At 36.6% G+C, this 19615-nt stretch overlaps 1 protein-coding gene across 1 annotated transcript in view; it reads left to right on the top strand.

The window, feature by feature from the left end:
* Window positions 1–19615, top strand: part of GALNT8 (polypeptide N-acetylgalactosaminyltransferase 8) — a 43793-nt gene that overhangs the window by 2547 nt on the left and 21631 nt on the right. The window contains exons 2-3 of the mRNA XM_032874340.1: window positions 3700–3994; window positions 18477–18643. Of these exons, the coding sequence (XP_032730231.1) occupies window positions 3700–3994; window positions 18477–18643 (462 nt within the window). The remainder of the gene's footprint in view (window positions 1–3699; window positions 3995–18476; window positions 18644–19615) is intronic.

The following is a 19615-nucleotide window of genomic DNA, read 5'->3' as shown; positions in this document are numbered from 1 at the left end:
ATGAAGACATTTTGGTCCAAAACCTATGGGATACAGCAAAGGGGGTCCTAAGGGGGAAATACATAGACATCCAAGCCTCTCTCAAAAAATTGAAAAATCCAGAATACACCAGCTGTCTCTACACCTTAAAGAACTGGAAATCAACAACAAATCAAACTAACCCCAAACATAAGAAGGGAAATAATCAAGATTAGAGCAGATATCAATGAGGTAGAAACTAGAGATATAGTAGAACACATCAATGAAACGAGAAGCCAGTTTTTTGAAAGAATCAATAAGATCAATAAACCATTGGCCACACTAATCCAAAAGAAAAGAGAGAAAGCCCAAATTAATAAAATTATGAATGAAAAGGGAGAGATCACAGCTAACACCAAGGAAGTAGAAAGAATCATCAGAAGTTATTATCAACAGTTATATGCCAATAAGTTAAGCAACCTAGATGAAGTGGATGCATTCCTGGAAAACTATAAACTCCCAAAATTGAACCAGGAAGAAATCGACAACCTGAATAGACTGATATCAGGTAAGGAGATTGAAGCAGTGATCAAAAACCTCCCAAAAAACAAGAGCCGAGGGCCTGACGGATTCCCTGGGGAATTCTACCAAATTTTCAAAGACGAAATAACACCTATTCTCCTGAAGCTGTTTCAAAAAATTGAAGCAGAAGGAAAACTTCCAGACTCTTTTTCTGAAGCCAGCATTACCCTGATCCCCAAACCAGGCAAAGACCCTACCAAAAAGGAGAATTTCAGACCAATATCACTGATGAATATGGATACTAAGATTCTCAACAAGATCCTAGCAAACAGGATCCAATAGCACATTAAAAAGATTATCCATCATGACCAGGTGGGATTTATCCCTGGGTTGCAAGTGTGGTTCAACATTCACAAATCAATCAATGGGATAGAAAAAAATCAATAAGAGAAGAGAGAAGAACCTTGTGGTCCTCTCAATTGATGCAGAAAAAAAAAAACATTGGACAAAATCCAGCATCCGTTCCTGATTAGATCAGGAACACGGCAAGGATGCCCACTCTCACCACTCTTGTTCAAGATAGTATTAGAAGTCCTAGCAAAAGCAATCAGACAACAAAGAGAAATAAAAGGTATTCAGATTGGCAATGAAGAAGTCAAACTCTCTCTCTTCGCAGATGACATGATTCTTTATATGGAAAACCCAAAAGACACCACCCCCAAACTACTAGAACTCATACAGCAATTCAGTAACATGGCAGGATACAAAGTCAATGTACAGAAATCAGTGGCTTTCTTATACACTAACAATGAAAATACAGAAAGGGAAATTAGAGAATCGATTCCAATTACTACAGCACCAAGAACAATAAGATACATGGGAATACACCTAACCAAAGAGGTAAATGATCTGTAATCAAGGAACTACAGAACACTCATGAAAGAAATTGAAGAAGACACAAAAAGATGGAAGACCATTCCATGCTCTTGGATCGGAAGAATAAACATTGTTAAAATGTCTATACTGCCTAGAGCAATCTATACTTTTAATGCCATTCTGATCAAAATTCCACTGGTATTTTTCAAAGAGCTGGAGCAAACAACCCTAAAATTTGTATGAAGCCAGAAGAGACCCCAAATTGCTAAGGAAACGTTGAAAAACAAAAATAAAACTGGCGGCATCACGTTACCTGATTTCAAGCTTTACTACTAAGCTTTGATCCCCAAGACAGCATGATACTGGCATAAAAACAGACACATAGACCAGTGGAACAGAGTAGAGAGCTCAGATATAGACCCTCAGCTCTATGATCAAATAATCTTGGACAAAGCAGGAATAAATATACAGTGGAAAAAAGACAGTCTCTTCAATAAATGATGCTGGGAAAATTGGACAGCTATATGTAGAAGACTGAAACTCGACCATTCTCTTACACCATACACAAAGATAAACTCAAAATGGATAAAAGACCTCAACGTGAGACAGGAATCCATCAGAATCCTAGAGGAGAACATAGGCAGTAATCTCTTCGATATCAGCCACAGCAACTTCTTTCAAAGGAAAGGAGTTCAAAGACAAAGGAAACAAAAGCAAAAATGAACTTTTGGGACTTCATCAAAATCAAAAGCTTCTGCACAGCAAAGGAAACAGTCAACAAAACAAAGAGGCAACCCACAGAATGGGAGAAGATATCTGCAAATGACAGTACAGACAAAAGGTTGATATCCAGGATCTATAAAGAACTCCTCAAACTCAACACACACAAAACAGATAATCATATCAAAAAAATGGGCAGAAGATATAAACAGACACTTCTCCAATGAAGACATACAAATGGCTATCAGACACATGAAAAAATGCATCATCACTAGCCATCAGGGAGATTCAAATTAAAACCACATTGAGATATCACCTTATACCAGTTAGAAAATTAGCAAGACAGGAAACAACGTGTGTTGGAGAGGATGTGGAGAAAGGGAAACCCTCTTCCACTGTTGGTGGGAATGCAAGTTGGTGCAGTCTCTTTGGAGAACAGTGTGGAGATTCCTCAAGAAATTAAAAATAGAGCTTCCCTAGGACCCTGCAATTGCACTACTGGGTATTTACCCCAAATATACAGATGTAGTGAAAAGAAGGGCCATCTGTACCCCAATGTTTATAGCAGCAACGGCCACGGTTGCCAAACTGTGGAAAGAACCAAGATGCCCTTCAACAGACAAATGGATAAGGAAGATGTGGTCCATATACACTATGGAGTATTATGCCTCCATCAGAAAGGATGAATACCCAACTTTTGTAGCAACATGGACGGGACTGGAAGAGATTATGCTGAGTGAAATAAGTCAAGCAGAGAGAGTCAATTATCATATAGTTTCACTTATTTGTGGAGCATAACAAATAACATGGAGGACATGGGGAGATGGAGAGAAGGGAGTTGAGGGAAATTGGAAGGGGAGGTGAACTATGAGAGACTATGGACTCTGAAAAACAACCTGCGGGTTTTGAAGGGGCAGGGGATGGGAGGTTGGGGGAGTCAGGGATGGGTATTAAGGAGGGCACAGATTGCATGGAGCACTGGGTGTGGTGCAAAAACAATGAATACTGTTATGCTGAAAAGAAATTTAAAAAAAGTTCTTGGCAAATCAAATATATAAGTGAAAGGAATCATGGGTAATGGTGGAGGTTGGAATAGATCTGCCTTTGTTGGCCACTGATAGTGTAGTATGATGTTTCTCAAATTTCCTTGTACTGAGGAATTATTCCCTGATTTTGATAAAAATGCAGATGCTGTAACTTCTCTTTCCCCTAACTCTACTTGACTCTATGATTCTGATTTATTTGATTTAGGGATAAGCCTGAATATCTCCATTTTAAAATAATCATGACAATTCTGATATAAATGTTTCTTGGGCCTTATTCTGAAAAATGTTAGCTCTTTATCAGTCTATTTCTCAGGTCACAGTTTCTAAAGAAGCCTTAATGGTGTGGGGCTCAGGATAGATAAGCTCTGATAAAGGTTTAGGAGAGGTATATTCTAGTGCACACCTGGCCAGGACAGTCTTGCATAGCTCTGACAAATTGTCTTGACATACTGCATCCCCTGGGACAAGAGATTGCACATTTTAGAATTTGAAGAGGAAAACCATTTCAAGAAAATATGGATAGAAATCAATGCCCAGAGTTACCTGGAATATTTTTTCCCCCACCCTTCATTTGCAGAAGAAAGTATGAAATCAGCCATGAAGCAAGAAGAAAACGTGGACCACACAGCAGTGAGGGTGAAATATGAACATCCTATTGAAAAGGCATTGAAAATCAAAGCAAGGGAGACCAGGAAGCACAAACCCAAAGAGATACTCTTCCCAAACTCACAGCTTTTCAGGCAGTGGGGTAAAGATCTTTCTGAGGTTCAGCAGAAAAAGGCTGAGGACCTTTTCCAGAAGTTTGGTTACAACGTTTACCTCAGTAACCTGTTGCCTTTCAACCGCAGCATCCCAGACACCCGGGATTCCAGGTAGGGTGGACCAAGTTTGGATTGCAAAGGGACCTTGGTTTAATTGGAGATGGGCTTTGGGAGCAGCAAAAGTCAAGGGTTGAAAGAGGGTTGAGGAGTGGAGAATTGATGCGGAAGGACTTCTGGCAGGCTGACTGAGCAGAGTTCTTGAATTTAATCCATTTTATAATGCCAGCTCAGGGAGGACAAGTGACTCTTCCAAATATTTACAGCTCCTGGGAGATGGGCAGAGATGTCAGAGAAACAGATGCTTGAGAATTCTGATGGTGAGTCTAACTTATAATTGTACAGATGAGGAAACTGGGAAAAGACTTGCGAAAGTCACACTGAAGTTAACAGCTCTACTTGCTTCCCTGGTGTTTTCCTCAAATTCTCTGTGTGAATTCCTCTCTGGTATTTATTCTAATTTAAAGAGCCTTCCCTGGGATGCCTCAGTGGCTCATCCAGTTAAATGATCATTATGCTTTCGGCTCAAGTCATGATCCCAGGGTCCTTGGATTGAGCCCCGCATTGGGCTTCCTGCTCAGTGGGAAGCCTGCTTCTCCCTCTCCCACTCCCCCAGCTTGTGTTCCCTCTCTTGCTGTCTCTCTCTGTCAAATAAATAAATAAAATCTTAAAAAAATAAAGAGCCTTCCATCTCTTTCTCCATCAGTTTCTTCTTCCCTCTTTGCTTCTCCCACCATCCTTCATAAGTTTTAAACATAACTTTGTTGAGATATAATTCATATATAATTCATCAATTTAGAATGTACAATTTAATGGTTTTTAGTATATTCACAGTGTAGTGAATCATTACCATATTCAATTTTTAAACATTCTCATCACTTTGAAAAAAATTCCATACCCATTAATAACCCCTCCCTGTTTACCCATAATTCCTCATCCCTAGGCAAACATTAAGCTAACTTCTGTCCCTATAGATTTACCTATTCTGACATTTCATATAAATGGAATAATATCATATATGGGTCTTTTGTGACTGCCTTTTTTCACTTCAAATAATGTTTTCTTTTTTTAATTAGTATTGTTATTTTTATTATGTTCAGTTAGCCAACATATAGTACATCATTAGTTTTTGATGTAGTGTTCAGCCACTCACTAGTTGCATATAATACCCAGTGCTCATCACAACATGTGCCCTCCTTAATACCCATCACTTGGCTGCCCCAACCCCCTACTGCCCTCTACTCTGAAACCCTCAGTTTGTTTTCCAGAACCCAGGGTCTCTCATGGCTGGTCTCCCTCTCTGATTTCTTCCCATTCAGTTTTTCCTCCCTTCCCCTGTGGTCCTCCACACTATTCCTTATATTCCACGTATGATTGAAACCATATAATTGTTTTTCTCTCTTGACTTGTTTCACTTAACATAATCTCCTCCAGTTCCATCCATGTTGATGCAAATGATGTGTATTCATCCTTTCTGATGGCTGTGTACTATTCCATTGTATATATGTACCTAGAATAGTGTTTTCAAGTTACATTCATGTTAAAGCATGTATCAAAACTTAACTCCTTTTATTAACAAATAATAGTCTTTGTGCAGGTACACCACATTTTGTTTATCTATTTACCAGTTAGTGGACATTTTGGTGGTTTCTACCAGGAAAATACTGCTCTGAACATACATCTATAAGTTTTTGTGTGGACATATGTCTTCAGTTTTCTTGGTTATGCCCTAGAAGTATAATTTCTGGGTTATATGATAATTCTATATTTAACATTTCAAGGAACTGCCAGACAGTTTTCTAAAGTGACTGCATCATTGTACTTTCTCTCTAGCAGTATATGAGAGTGCTGGTTTTTCCACATCCTCACTAACATTCTAGTGATGTGAAGTGGTAATAATAATAATAATCATTATTATAATAATAATCGTTATACCACAATAATAATCATTGTGGTCTTCATTTGAATTTTCCTAATGTCTAATGATTCTGAACATTCTTTCTTGTGCATATTGGCTATTTGTGTATCTTCTTTGGAGAATTGTCTATTCAGAGACATTCTCCTTTTTAAAATCAGTTTCTCTTTTTATTACTGAGCTACAAGTGCTCTTTATATATTCTAGATACAAGTTCCATTCAGACATATGATTTAAAAATGTTTCTCCTTTGTGAATTATCTTTTCACTTTCTGTATGGTTTTCTTTGTTACATGAAGGTTATTAATATGATTTTACCCAGTTTATCTAATATTTTTCTTTGGTTGCTTCTGCTTTGGATGTCATATCTAAGAAACCAATGCTTAATGCAAAGTCATGAAGATTTATGCCCTTTTTTTCTAAAAGTTTTGTGGTGTTAGTCTTACATTTAGGTTTTTGGGTCATTTAAAATTAATTTTTGGGCATGGTGTGACATAGAGGTCCAACTCCATTTTCTTGCTTATGACTATCCAACTGTTCCACCACACTTTGTTGAAGAGACTACTTTTTCACACTGGATTTTCTTGGCACCCTTGTCAAAATCAATTTGTCATAAATGTAAGAATTTATTTCCAGATATCAATCCTATTTCATTGTTTTATAGGTCTGTTTCTTATGCCAGTAACTCACTGGCTTGACAACTGTAGCTTCTGTAGTAAGTTTTGAAATCAAGAAGTATGGTTCTTCCAACTTCCTTCTTGTCCAAGACTGTTTTAGCTATTCTGGGACCTTGAATTTCCATATGAATTTTAGGATTAGTTGGTCAATTTCTCAAACAAACTAGCAAGATTTTGATAGGGACTGGATTGAATCTGTAGATCAATTTAAGGAGTATTGTCATATTAACGATTAAATCTTTCAATCCACGAACATAGTAAATCTTTGCATTTATTTAGGTTTTCTTTAATTTCTTTCAACAGTGTTTTGGGTTTGAGAGTATAAGTTTTGCACTTCTTTTCTTAGACATGTTTATCTTTTTGATGCTCTTAGAAGTGAAATTGTTTTCTTAGTTTCATTTTCAAATTGTTCATTTTATGTTTATGGAAACACAATTTTTTTTGTATATTGAACTTATATCCTGCAACCTTCCCATATTCATTTATTAAATCTTTTAGTCTCTTTTTTTTACTGGATATTTTAGAATTTTCTTTATATTAGACTATGTCATCTGTACATAGAGAAAGTTGTTCTTCCTTTCTAATATGATGATTTTTTTTCCAATATGGTGATTTTTATTTAATTTTCTTGCTTAATTGCCTGGCTAGAATCATCAGTAAAATGTCACATGGAAGTGGTTAGAGAGGGTACTGTGTTTTGTTCCTCATTATAGAGGGGAGCATTTAATATTTCACCATTAATTATGTTAGCCATGGCTTTTTATACATGCCGTTTATCAGAAATCTCCTTCTATTTCTAGTTTGTTTAGTGTTTTTTTTCCTTTTTTTTTTTTCTTGTTATGAAGGCATCAGATGTTTTTTCTATGTCTATCGAATTGGTCATGTGGTTTTATTCATAATCTATTAATGTAGTGTATTACATAAATTTATGATAGGATGCCAAACAAATCTTAAATTCATGGCATAAATTCTACCTTACCATAGTATATAATTGTTTCTATTTGTTACTGGATTTTGTTTGCTAATATTTTGAGGATTTTTGTGTTTCTTTTCATAAGAAGGATTGGTTTGTAGTTTTCTTTCCTTGTGACATTTTTGTTTGTTTGGGTTTTTTGTTTGTTTGTTTGTTTTTAAAGTTGGAATTATTTATTTGACAAAGAGAGATTGAGAGAGAGATCACAAGTAGGGGGAGCGGCAGGCAGAGGGAGAGGGAGAAGGTGGCTCCCTGCTGAGCAGAGAGCCTGACTTGGGACTTGATCCAGGATCCTGGGATCATGACTTGAGCTAAAGGCAGACACTTAATCAACTGAGCCACCCAGGTGCTCCTTTTTGTTTGGTTCTGAACTAAGTAATATTGGCCTCATAGAATGACTTGAGAAATGTTTCCTCTTCTTCTATATTTTGGAGGTATTTGTGAATGATTGGTACTAATTCTTTTTAAATAGTTGATAGAATTCACCAGTAAAGCCATCTGGGCCTGGATCTATTTTCATGTATAATTCGTGATTAGTAATTCAATCTCTTTACTTGATGTAGGTCTATGCAGATTTCTATTTTTTCTTTCAAGATTTTATTTAAATTCAAGTTAGTTCACATATAGTGTAGTATTAGTTTCAGGGGTAGAATTTAATGATTCATCAGTTGATATAACACCCAGTGCTCATGATCCTGAGTGCCCATCACCCAGTTATGCCATTCCACATCTACCTCCCCTTCAGCAACCCTCAGTTTGTTCCCTTGAGCTAAGAGTCTCTTATGATTTTCTTTCCTCTCTGTTTTCTTCTTATTTTAGTTTTTCTTCCCTTCCCTTATGTTCATCTGTTTTGTTTCTCAAATTCCACATATGAATGAAATCATATGGTATTTGTCATTCTCTGATTGACTTGTTTTGCCTAACACAATATACTCTAGTTCCATCTATGTCATTGCAAATGGCAAATTTTCATTCTTTTGATGACTGAGTAATATTCCATTACACACACACACACACACACACACACACACAAACACACATTCCATATCTTTGTTATCCACTCATCAGTTGGTGGACATTTGGGCTCTTTCCATGTTTTGGCTAACAGACACATGAAAAAACATTCAACATCATTCGGCATCAGGGAAATGCAAATCAAAACCACTATGGAAACAAAACAAAACAAAACAAAAACACTATGAGATATCACCTCACACGAGTCAGAATGGCTAAAATTAACAACTCAGGGAACAGTGGATGTTGGCAAATTTTCAGAGAAAGGGAAACCTTCTTACACTGTTGGTGGGAATGCAAACTGCACAGCCATTCTGGAAAATAGTATGGAGGTTCCTCAAAAAGTTAAAAATAGAAGTACCCTATGACCCAGCAGTTGCACTATTAGGTATTTATCTCAAGGATACAAAAATAGTGATTTGAAGAGACTCACGCACCCCAATGTTTATAGCAACACTTTCCATAATAGATTTATTTTATTCTTCAGTTTTTTTCTTTTTTAAAATTTTTTATTTTTTTATTAACACATAATATATTATTAGCCCCAGGGGTACAGGTCTGTGAATTGCCAGGTTTACACAATTCACAGCACTCACCATAACACATACCTTACCTAATGTCCATAACCCAACAACCTTCTCCCTACCTCCCTCCCCCTGGCCACCCTCAGTTTGTTTTGAGATTAAGAGCCTCTTAGGGTTTGTCTCCTTCCCAATCCCATCCTGTTTCATTTATTCCTTTCATACCCCCCAAAGCCCCCACATTGCCTCTCAACTTCCTCATATCAGGGAGATCAGATGATAATTGTCTTCCTCTGATTGACTTATTTCGCTAAGCATAATACCCTCTAGTTCCATCCACGCCGTCACAAATGGCAAGATTTCATTTCTTTTGATGGCTGCATAATATTCCATTGTATATATATACTACTTCTTCTTTATCCATTCATCTGTTGATGGACACCTAGGTTCTTTCCATGGTTTGGCTATTGTGGACATTGCTGCTATAAACATTCGGGGGCACGTGCCCCTTTGGATCACTATATTTGTCTCTTTAGGGTAAATACCCAGTAGTGTGACTGCTGGGTCATAGGGTAGCTCTATTTTCAACTTTTTGAGGAACCTCCATGCTGTTTTCCAGAGTGGTTGCACCAACTTACATTCCCACCAACAGTGTAGGAGGGTTCCCCTTTCTCTGCATCCTTGCCAGCATCTGTCATTTCCTGACTTGTTAATTTTAGCCTTTCTGACTGGTGTGAGGTGGTATCTCATTGTGGTTTTGATGTATTTCCCTGATGCTGAGTGATGTGGAGCACTTTTCCATGTGTCTGTTGGCCATCTGGATGTCTTCTTTGCAGAAATGTCTGTTCATGTCCTCTGCCCATTTCTTGATTGGATTATTTGTTCTTTGGGTGTTGAGTTTGATAAGTTTTTTATAGATTTTGGAAACTAGCCCTTTATTTGATATGTTGTTTGCAAATACCTTCTCCCATTCTGTCAGTTGTCTTTTGGTTTTGTTAACTGTTTCCTTTGCTGTGCAGAAGCTTTTGATCTTGATGAAGTCCCAATACTTCATTTTTGCCCTTGCTTCCCTTGCCTTTGGTGATATTTCTAGGAAGAAGTTGCTGCAGCTGAGGTCAAAGAGGTTGCTGCCTGTGTTCTCCTCAAGGATTTTGATGGATTCCTTTCTCTCATCCATTTTGAGTCTATTTTCATGTGTGGTGTAAGGAAATGGTCCAGTTTCATTTTCTTGCATGTGGCTATCTGATTTCCACAACACCATTTGTTGAAGAGACTGTCTTTTTTTCCATTGGACATTCTTTCCTGCTTTGTCAAAGATTAGTTGACCATAGAATTGAGGATCTGTTTCTGGGCTTTCTATTCTGTTCCATCGATCTATGTGTCTGTTTTGTGCCAGCACCATACTGTCTTGATGATGACAGCTTTGCAATAGACCTTGAAGTTTGGAACTGTGATGCCACCAACTTTGGCTTTCTTTTTCAACATTCTTCTGGCTATTTAAGGTCTTTTCTGGTTCCATATAAATTTTAAGATTATTTGTCCCATTTCTTTGAAAAAAATGGATGGGATTTTGATAGGGATTGCATTAAACGTGTAGATTGCTTTACGTAGCATAGACATTTTCACAATATTTGTTCTTGCAATCCATGAGCATGGAACCTTTTCCCATTTCTTTGTGTCTTCCTCAGTTTCTTTCATGAGTACTTTATAGTTTTCTGAGTATAGATTCTTTGCCTCTTTGGTTAGGTTTATTCCTAGGTATCTTATGGTTTGGGGTGCAATTGTAAATGGGATTGACTCCTTAATTTCTATTTCTTCTGTCTTACTGTTGGTGTATAGAAATGCAACTGATTTCTGTGCATTGATTTTATATCCTGACACTTTACTGAATTCCTGTACAAGTTCTAGCAGATTTGGAGTGGAGTCTTTTGGGTTTTCCACATATAGTATCATATCATCTGCAAAGAGTGATAGTTTGACTTCTTCTTTGCTGATTTGGATGCCTTTAATTTCTTTTTGTTGTCTGATTTGAGGCTAGGTGTTCAGTTTCTTTTGATAATTTATACCTCTTTAGGAATTTGTCCATCTCATCTAAATTTTCTAATTTGTGAGAAGATTGTTTGTCTATAGTGTTCCTTTATAATCTTTTTTAATTTCAGGAAGGTCAATAGTGATGTCCCACTTTTATTCCTGATTTTGATAATTTGAATATTCTTTATTATTTTCTTGGTCAGTCTCGCTGAACATTTGTAAAATTTGTTGATGTTTCAAAGAACCAGCTTTTCACTGATTGTCTCAATTTTCATATCTGTTCTCCATTTTATGTATTTTTACTCTCATCTTTATTATTTCCTTCCTTCTCCTTGCTTTGGATTTAGTTTGCACTTTCTATTTTCTTCAGGTATAAGGCTAGATTATTGAAATTGAGATCATTCTTTTTTAAAAAAAAACATACTTATTGATAGCTATAAATTTGTTTCCTAGCTCCTCTTTAGCTCTATTCCAAAAGTTTTGGTATATTGTGCTTTGTTTTTTCAGTCATCTCGATGTATTTTCTAGTTTCCTTTGTAATTTATTTTTGACTCAGTGGTTACTTAGGAATGTATTGTTTAGTTTCCACATATTTGTGAATTTTCCTTTTTTTTTGTTTTTATCTCTAATGTCACTCCATTGTAATGAGAGAATCATATTTTGTATTAACTTAATCTTAAAAAAATTATTGAGGCTTATTTTGTATGCTAGCAAAATGGTCTTTTCTGGAGAATGTTGTATGTGTAGTTTGAAAGTATTATGCTGTTATTGGGTAGAGTGTTCTCTAGATGTCTGTTAGATCTAGTTGGTTGGTAGTGTAGTTTAATCCTCTGCCTCATCTTTCCTTTTTTATCTTTTGCCTAGTTGTATCTATTATCAGAAGTGGGATATTGTCATTTGCAAATATCTTCTCCCATTCCATGGGTTGCCTCTTTATTTTCTTGACTGTTTGCTGTGCAGAAGCTTTTGATTTTGATGAAGTCCCAAAAGTTTATTTTCGCTTTTGTTTCCTTTGCCTTTGGAGACATATCTTGAAAGAAGTTGCTGTCGCTGATATTGAAGAGATTACTGCCTATGTTCTCCTCTAGGATTCTGACGGATTCCTGTCTCACATTGAGGTCTTTTATCCATTTTGAGTTTATCTTTGTGTACGGTGTAAGAGAATGGTTGAAGATATTTGCAAATGACAGTACAGACAAAAGGTTGATATCCAGGATCTATAAAGGACTCCTCAAACTCAACACACACAAAACAGATAATCATATCAAAAAATGGGCAGAAGATATGAATAGACACTTATCCAGCGAAGACATACAAATGGCTATCAGACACATGAAAAAATGTGCATCATCACTAGCCATCAGGGAGATTCAAATTAAAACCACATTGAGATATCACCTTACACCAGCTAGAATGGCCAAAATTAGCAAGACAGGAAACAACATGTGTTGGAGGGGATGTGGAGAAAGGGGAACCCTCTTCCACTGTTGGTGGGAATGCAAGTTGGTGCAGCCACTTTGGAAAATAGTGTGGAGATTCCTCAATAAATTAAAAATAGAGCTTCCCTAGGACCCTGCAATTGCACTACTGGGTATTTACCCCAAATATACAGATGTAGTGAAAAGAAGGGCCACCTGTACCCCAATGTTTATAGCAGCAATGACCACGGTCACCAAACTGTGGAAAGAACCAAGATGCCCTTCAACGGACGAATGGATAAGGAAGATGTGGTCCATATACACTATGGAGTATTATGCCTCCATCAGAAAGGATGAATACCCAACTTTTGTAGCAACATGGACGGGACTGGAAGAGATTATGCTGAGTGAAATAAGTCAAGCAGAGAGAGTCAATTATCATATGGTTTCACTTATTTGTGGAGCATAACAAATAGCATGGAGGACAAGGGGAGATGGAGAGGAGAAGGGAGTTGAGGGAAATTGGAAGGGGAGGTGAACTATGAGAGACTATGGACTCTGAAAAACAACCTGAGGGTTTTGAAGGGGTAGGGGGTGGGAGGTTGGGGGAACCAGGTGGTGGGTATTGGAGAGGGCACAGATTGCATGGAGCACTGGGTGTGGTGCAAAAACAATGAATACTGTTAGGCTGAAAATAAATTTAAAAAAATTAAAAATAAATAAATAAATAAATAAAAAGAAGTAAAAAAAAAGAGGTGGATTAAGTTTGTGATACTTATAAATAAGATTGTTACATTTGCCTTTTGCTCTGTCATGCTTTATATTGTATTTATAAATATATTTTATACAAATAAAAAAATGTGAGCAAGAAAAAAAAAGAACACTGAAAAGAAATTAAAAAATAAAAATTTTTTAAAAAAGAAAAAAAAAAAGAAATTTAACACTATGTTGTATTCCCAAGTATGGCCTTCCTGTAATATAATAATTAAATAAAGTACTTAAAATATTAAAAAAAATACTGAAAGAAAAAAATAAATGTTGACAATTACTTTACATTTAAAAAATATTTGGATTGAGTCTTCCTTCAGAATGGCAGAATGTTAAGTGTAGCATTTCTTCTCTCCCATGAAATAACTAGATGGCTACAGGAATTCATGAAAAGAATCATTTAAAGTTTCTGGAGTGGAAACACAAGAACTAAAAATAGAAAAACAGGGGCACCTGGGTGGCTCAGAGGGTTAAGCCTCTGCCTTTGGCTCAGGTCATGACCTCAGGGTCCTGGGATCAAGCCCCACATTGAGCCTCACATTGAGCCCCGCATGGAGCTCTCTGCTCAGCAGGGAGCCTGCTTCCCCCTCTCTCTCTGCCTGCCTCTCTGCCTCTGTCTGTCAAATAAATAAATAAAATCTTTGGAAAAAAATAAAGAAAAACAATAGAGAAAGCTAACAGAGTTGTGTTTTCAAAGAGTAACAAAATTAATAAAACTTTAGCTAGACTGACCAAGAAAAAAACAGAAAAGACAAAAATCATGATTGGAAGAAGTTCATCACTATTGGCCTTATAGAAATAAAAGACTATTAAGGAGTACTGTAACAACTCTCTCCCAACAAACTAGATAATCTAGAAGAAGTGTACAAATTCTTACAAACACTACCAAAACTGGCAGAAGGGGAACTAGAAAATCTGAGTAGAGTTCTCACAGGAGATTGAATTAGTAACTGTAATACTACTCAGGTCCAGACAGCTTCACTGGTGAATTCTACCAAGTTTAAACATGAATTAGCTTCAACTCTTCTTAAACTCTTCCTAACAATAGAAGAGAGGGGAACACTCCACAACTCATTATATGAGGTCAGCTTTACCCTGATACCAAAGCCAGAAAAATAACTTGCAAGAAAAGAAAACTGCAGAACAGCATCCCTTATGACTACAGATGTCAAAATCTTCAACAAAACATGAGCAAACTGAATATAACAGAATAGAAACAGGATTACACACCACAATCAAGCTGGGATTTAAGCCAACAATATAAAGTTGATTCAAACTCTGAAAATCAATGTAATACATCATCTTAATAGAATAAAAGACAAAAGCCACACTATCATCTCAAGAGACACAGAAAAAAGTACCTGACAAAATCCCACCCTTTCATAATTAAAAACACTCAATAAGCAAGGCCTAGATGGTAACTTCCTCAACCTAGCAAAGGGCACTTACAAAAAGCCCATATCATTCTAATGGTGAAAGATGGAAAGCTTTCCCCATATGATGAAACTAAATATGTATGTTGGACATCAATACTTGTATTCAATATTTTAGTCAGGCAATAAAAAGAAATAAAGGCATCCATTTTAGGATGGAAAAAGTAAAACTCTTTCTATTCACAGGTGGCATGATCTTTTATATAGGAAATCATAAAAATCCATTAAAAACCATTAGAACCAATAAATGAATACAGCAGAGTTGCAAGATGCAAGATCAATACACAAAATTTAATCATGTTTCTACAGATTTGTAATTAATAATTCAAAAATGAAATTAAGAAAACAATGTCATTTAGCCTCAAAAATACTTGGGAATAAATTTAACAATGAAGGAAAGCCTGTAGACAGACAACTATAAGACATGAGTTAAGAAATTAAAGATTTAAATAAATGGAAAACATCCCATATTCATTGTTGGAACATTTAATGTGTTAAAATAACCATAGTCTCCAGTTTGACCTACAACTGAATTTTGGGTAGAAATTGACAAGTTGATCCCCAAATTAAAATGAAAACATAAATGAGCTCAATAGCCAAAACACCTTGAAAAAGAATAGAGAATAGAGAAAAGAAGAGTAAAGTTACAGGACTCAGATTTTCTCTATTTCAAAACTTACTACAAAACTGTAATCATCAAGACAAGTTTTAACTGGTTAAGGATAGATAAATAAATCTGTGGAATAGAATCAACAGCCAGAAATAAGCTCTTACTTTTATGGTCAATTGATTCTTGACAAGGGTGTCATTATATTGTGACTTATACTAAGAAATATGTATTTGGTCTTCACCCCTGTTCCTGACATGGAGTATCTAAAATCCTTGTAATTTCCTAAGTTAGAAGAGAGATGAAAGTGTCTTTTGGTATCTTCAACAAGCTCCTTTCAGCCCTGAGTTAATGAGTTGACTCTTGGAAACCCTCTAAGGATGTAAGCTGGTTACCAGAGTAATGAACTCAATAATTATAAGGCTGGGATATTCAGCTCCTCTATATCTTCTGACAGGGGAGTGGGGATGGAGATAGACTTGACCACTAACAGGCAATGATCTTATTAATTATGTCTTTTGAAGCATGAAGCATGCCAAGGGTGTGCTGCACCCCAAAACTCCACTTGGGACAGAAGACCCTGTGCTCTTGACATTTTGGAACCTTATTCTGTATATCTCTCCACATGGCAATTCACTCATATCTTTTAATATTCTTCTTAATAAACTGGTAATCTAGTAAGTAAACTGTTTCCCTGAGTTCTGTGAGCTGTTCTAGCAAATTAACCCAAGGAGGGGTCTTGGAAACTTCTGATCTATAGCTAGTGGGTCAGAAGCACTGATAACAACCTGAACTTGTGATTGGCATCCAGAGTGGTATGTGTGTGTGTGGGGTGGGGGGAAGTCTTGTGGGTGTGAACTCTTAACCTGTGTGATCTGACATTAACTTCAGGTAGGTAGTATCAGAATTCAGCTAAAATATAGGACACCCAACTGGTGTCACAGAATTATTTGATGTGGAGGAAAAAAAATGTACTATCTGGTCATCAAGGTTTTCATTATGAGTAGTGCTGTGAGTAGAGAGAGTAAAGAGATACACAGGAGAGTTTTTCCTCTTTACAGGTGCTAAGACAGCAGAATGAGGGCAAGAATTATCTCTTCAACAGATGGCACTGAGACTACTGGTTAGTTATATGCTAACTGATGAAACTAGGCTCTTATATCATACCATACATAAATGTCAACTCAAATGATCATAGATGTAAATAAAACTAAAGCTCTTAAGAGAAAACACAAGAGTAAATCTCAGAGATCATGGGTTAGCCAATGGTTTTTAGATACGGCACCAAAAGCATAAGTAACTGAAAAATTAGACTTCATCAAAACTGAAAAATTTTTGCTGCAAATAATATCATCAAGAAGGTTAAAAACAGCTCACAGGCTAGGAGAAAATGTTTGCAAACCATACATCTGATAAAGTACTTGAATCTAGAATACATTAGTAACTCTTAAAACTCAATAATAAAAAGACGAATAACCAAATTAAAAATAAACTAAAGACATACATTGCTCCAAAAAAGATACACACATGGCCAAAAAGCACACCTGAAACTAATGATATATTAACTGTATATTAACTAATTGAATTTAAATAAAATAAATTAATAGAAAAAAGAAAAATAAAAGGTGCTTAACATCATTACTTATTGGGGAAATGGAAATCAAAGTCACAGGGAGGTAATACTTCACACCCACTGGGATGACTATCAGCAAAATGACAAATAATGACAAGTGTTGTCCAGGTTGTAGAGAAATTAGGACCCTCATTCATTACTAGTGGTAATGTAAAATGGTACAGCTACTTTGGAAAACACTACAGCAGTTCATCAAATTGTTAAACAGAGTTGTCCTTTGACTTAGCAATTGTACTCTTAGGTGTATATATAAATGAAATGAAAACATATGCCAACACAAAACTTGTTCAAGAATGTTCACAGTGGCATTAACAACAGCCAAAAAATGGAAAACATTTTAAGTGTCCAACAGCTGATGAATGGATAAACATGTGGTGTATCCATGCAATGGAATATTATTTGACAATAAAAAAGGATGAATGTCTGATGCATGCCATAATGTGGATGAACCTTGAAAACATTATGCTAAGTGAAAGAAGCTAGTCATAAAAAACAACATATTATATTTCCATTTATATGAAAAGCCAGAATAGGCAATTCTATAGAGATAGAAAGTAGATTAGTGGTTGCCTTTGGCTGAAGGGAGTGGGTGTGGAATGGGTTGGGGAGAAATGGACAGTGACTGGTAATGGGTATGGAGTTTCTTTTTAGTGTGATGAAAATGTTCTAAAATTTGACAGTGGTAATGGTTGCTCAACACTGTGAAAAACACTTGTTTATTTTTAAATAGGTGAATTTTTATCATACATGAAGTATATTTCAATAAAGATGTTAAAAGTAAAGAGTAAGCTAGTATCTGGCATGTGTTAAGCATTTAATAAGGTAAACTATGAAATTAAAAAAATGTGTCAAGCATAATTCTTTGAACAGTTCTGCACTTCTCTGTAGTAGTGAAGTAGAGGTTTGTGTCAGAAATGACTGACAGTCTGAGAACATGGGGAAAAGGTGGTGGCAATGACAGAAGACCCCTAGCAAGAAAGAAAATTTAGAGATGGGAGAGGAATAGGGATTCCTTTTAGGGGAATGTTAGATGGTAGGGTGGATCCATCCACTGAAGATTAATATGAATAATCTTCATATTAATTCAAATATGAATTAATATGAATTAATATGATTTATCCTCATAACAGGAAAATTTTGGTTAAATAGATATAAAATCTTGCTACTTTGGCAATCACCTGAGAGTTTCCCTTCCTAAAGAGTTTGGGGTTGGTGAGCTGATGGATATATTAAATTATCATATATAGTGAAGGGGTAGATTGGATAGTAATGTTTACATAATTTTTTAAATTTTTTTTAAGATTTTATTTATTTGAGAGAGCAAATTGAGAGAGAGAGAGAGAGCGAGCATGAGCAGGAGGCAGAAGCAGAGGGAGAGGGAGAAGCAGACTCCCCACTGAGCAGGGAGCCTGATGCGGGGCTCGATCCCAGGACCCTAGGACCATGACCCGAGCTGAAGGTAGATGCCCTATCAACTGAGCCACCTAGATGCCCCTTACATAATTTTTAAAAAGTAATATAGTTACTTAAAATTGTTTTCTTGTAGGTGTCTTCAGAAGACATACCCTTCACAACTCCCATCCCTTGGTGTCATTCTTATATTCATGAATGAAGCTCTGTCCATTATACAACGTGCCATCACTAGTGTCATCAACCGCACCCCCTCTCAGTTGTTAAAGGAGATCATCTTGGTGGATGATTTTAGCTCAAATGGTGAGCAACTTGATCAAAGAATAATAGTTTGTTGACTGTGTTGGCTGGGAAAGTGTTTTCTCTTAGAGTTTAGGACACTTTGAGCTCCTTCTATAGTGAAGAGAAAGGGATCATTTATTGAGGCCCTATGTGCTGGGCACAATAATCTTCACAAAGTCAAGGCAGAAGATCATCATCTTGATTACACAGATGGGGAAACTAAGACACAGAGAGACCACATAATGTGACCAAAGTGCATCGCAAGTTAATGGTGGAGCTGAGTGAGGTCCAGGACTGAGTGGCTCCAAAGCCTTTCTGTGCACCATGATGGAGACCTGAGGGAGTGAAGTGGGGTCCAAAATTAGACATCAGATACCAAGAAGGGAGTCAGAACTGTTCCCTATGAGGAAAAGCAATCTTCCTGGGTAATTAAATCCAGAGAAAATGGAGCTCTGGATGTGGAGACTCTTCACAGTGGCCACGTTTCTTGCTCACAGCTTGCCCCCTCCCCACCTCTGTCTAGTTTACCAGGGGGGACAGGGAGAAGTGGGAGATTGTGGACCTGAGTCCTTATTTTCTGGGATTTTAGAATCCTGGTTCTTCCTTTATAAGCTCCATGTCCATGGGTATCTCAACTTCTCCATGTTCTGGTTTCCTTATCTGCAAAACATGAATGTTGGTAATAATAACTATCTCATAAACTGTAAGGAGAGTTACATGAGATAACCATGGCAGCTGACATTGTTCCAAGCACCTTATGTGTGTTAACTGTTTTAAACATTATAATAACCTATGGGGAAGAACCATTGTCTTGGCCATTTTACAGATGCAAAAACCTAAGGCATAGTCTGGCTAAGGAATTTGCTAAATACCACAGTGCTGGTAAGAGAAAAAATTGAGACTTGCAGATTCCAGAGCCCTATCTCTAGCCACTATGTTCACTAATATAATATGAGGTTATGAATAGTACTTAGCACATAGTAACCTCTCAGC

The sequence above is a fragment of the Lontra canadensis genome, unplaced genomic scaffold (genome assembly GCF_010015895.1).
Source record: "Lontra canadensis isolate GAN:19392208 unplaced genomic scaffold, GSC_riverotter_1.0 scaffold53, whole genome shotgun sequence".
Taxonomy (NCBI): domain Eukaryota; kingdom Metazoa; phylum Chordata; class Mammalia; order Carnivora; family Mustelidae; genus Lontra; species Lontra canadensis.
Note: the sequence above shows the minus strand (reverse complement) of the source record. Positions and strands in the feature narration are given on the sequence as shown.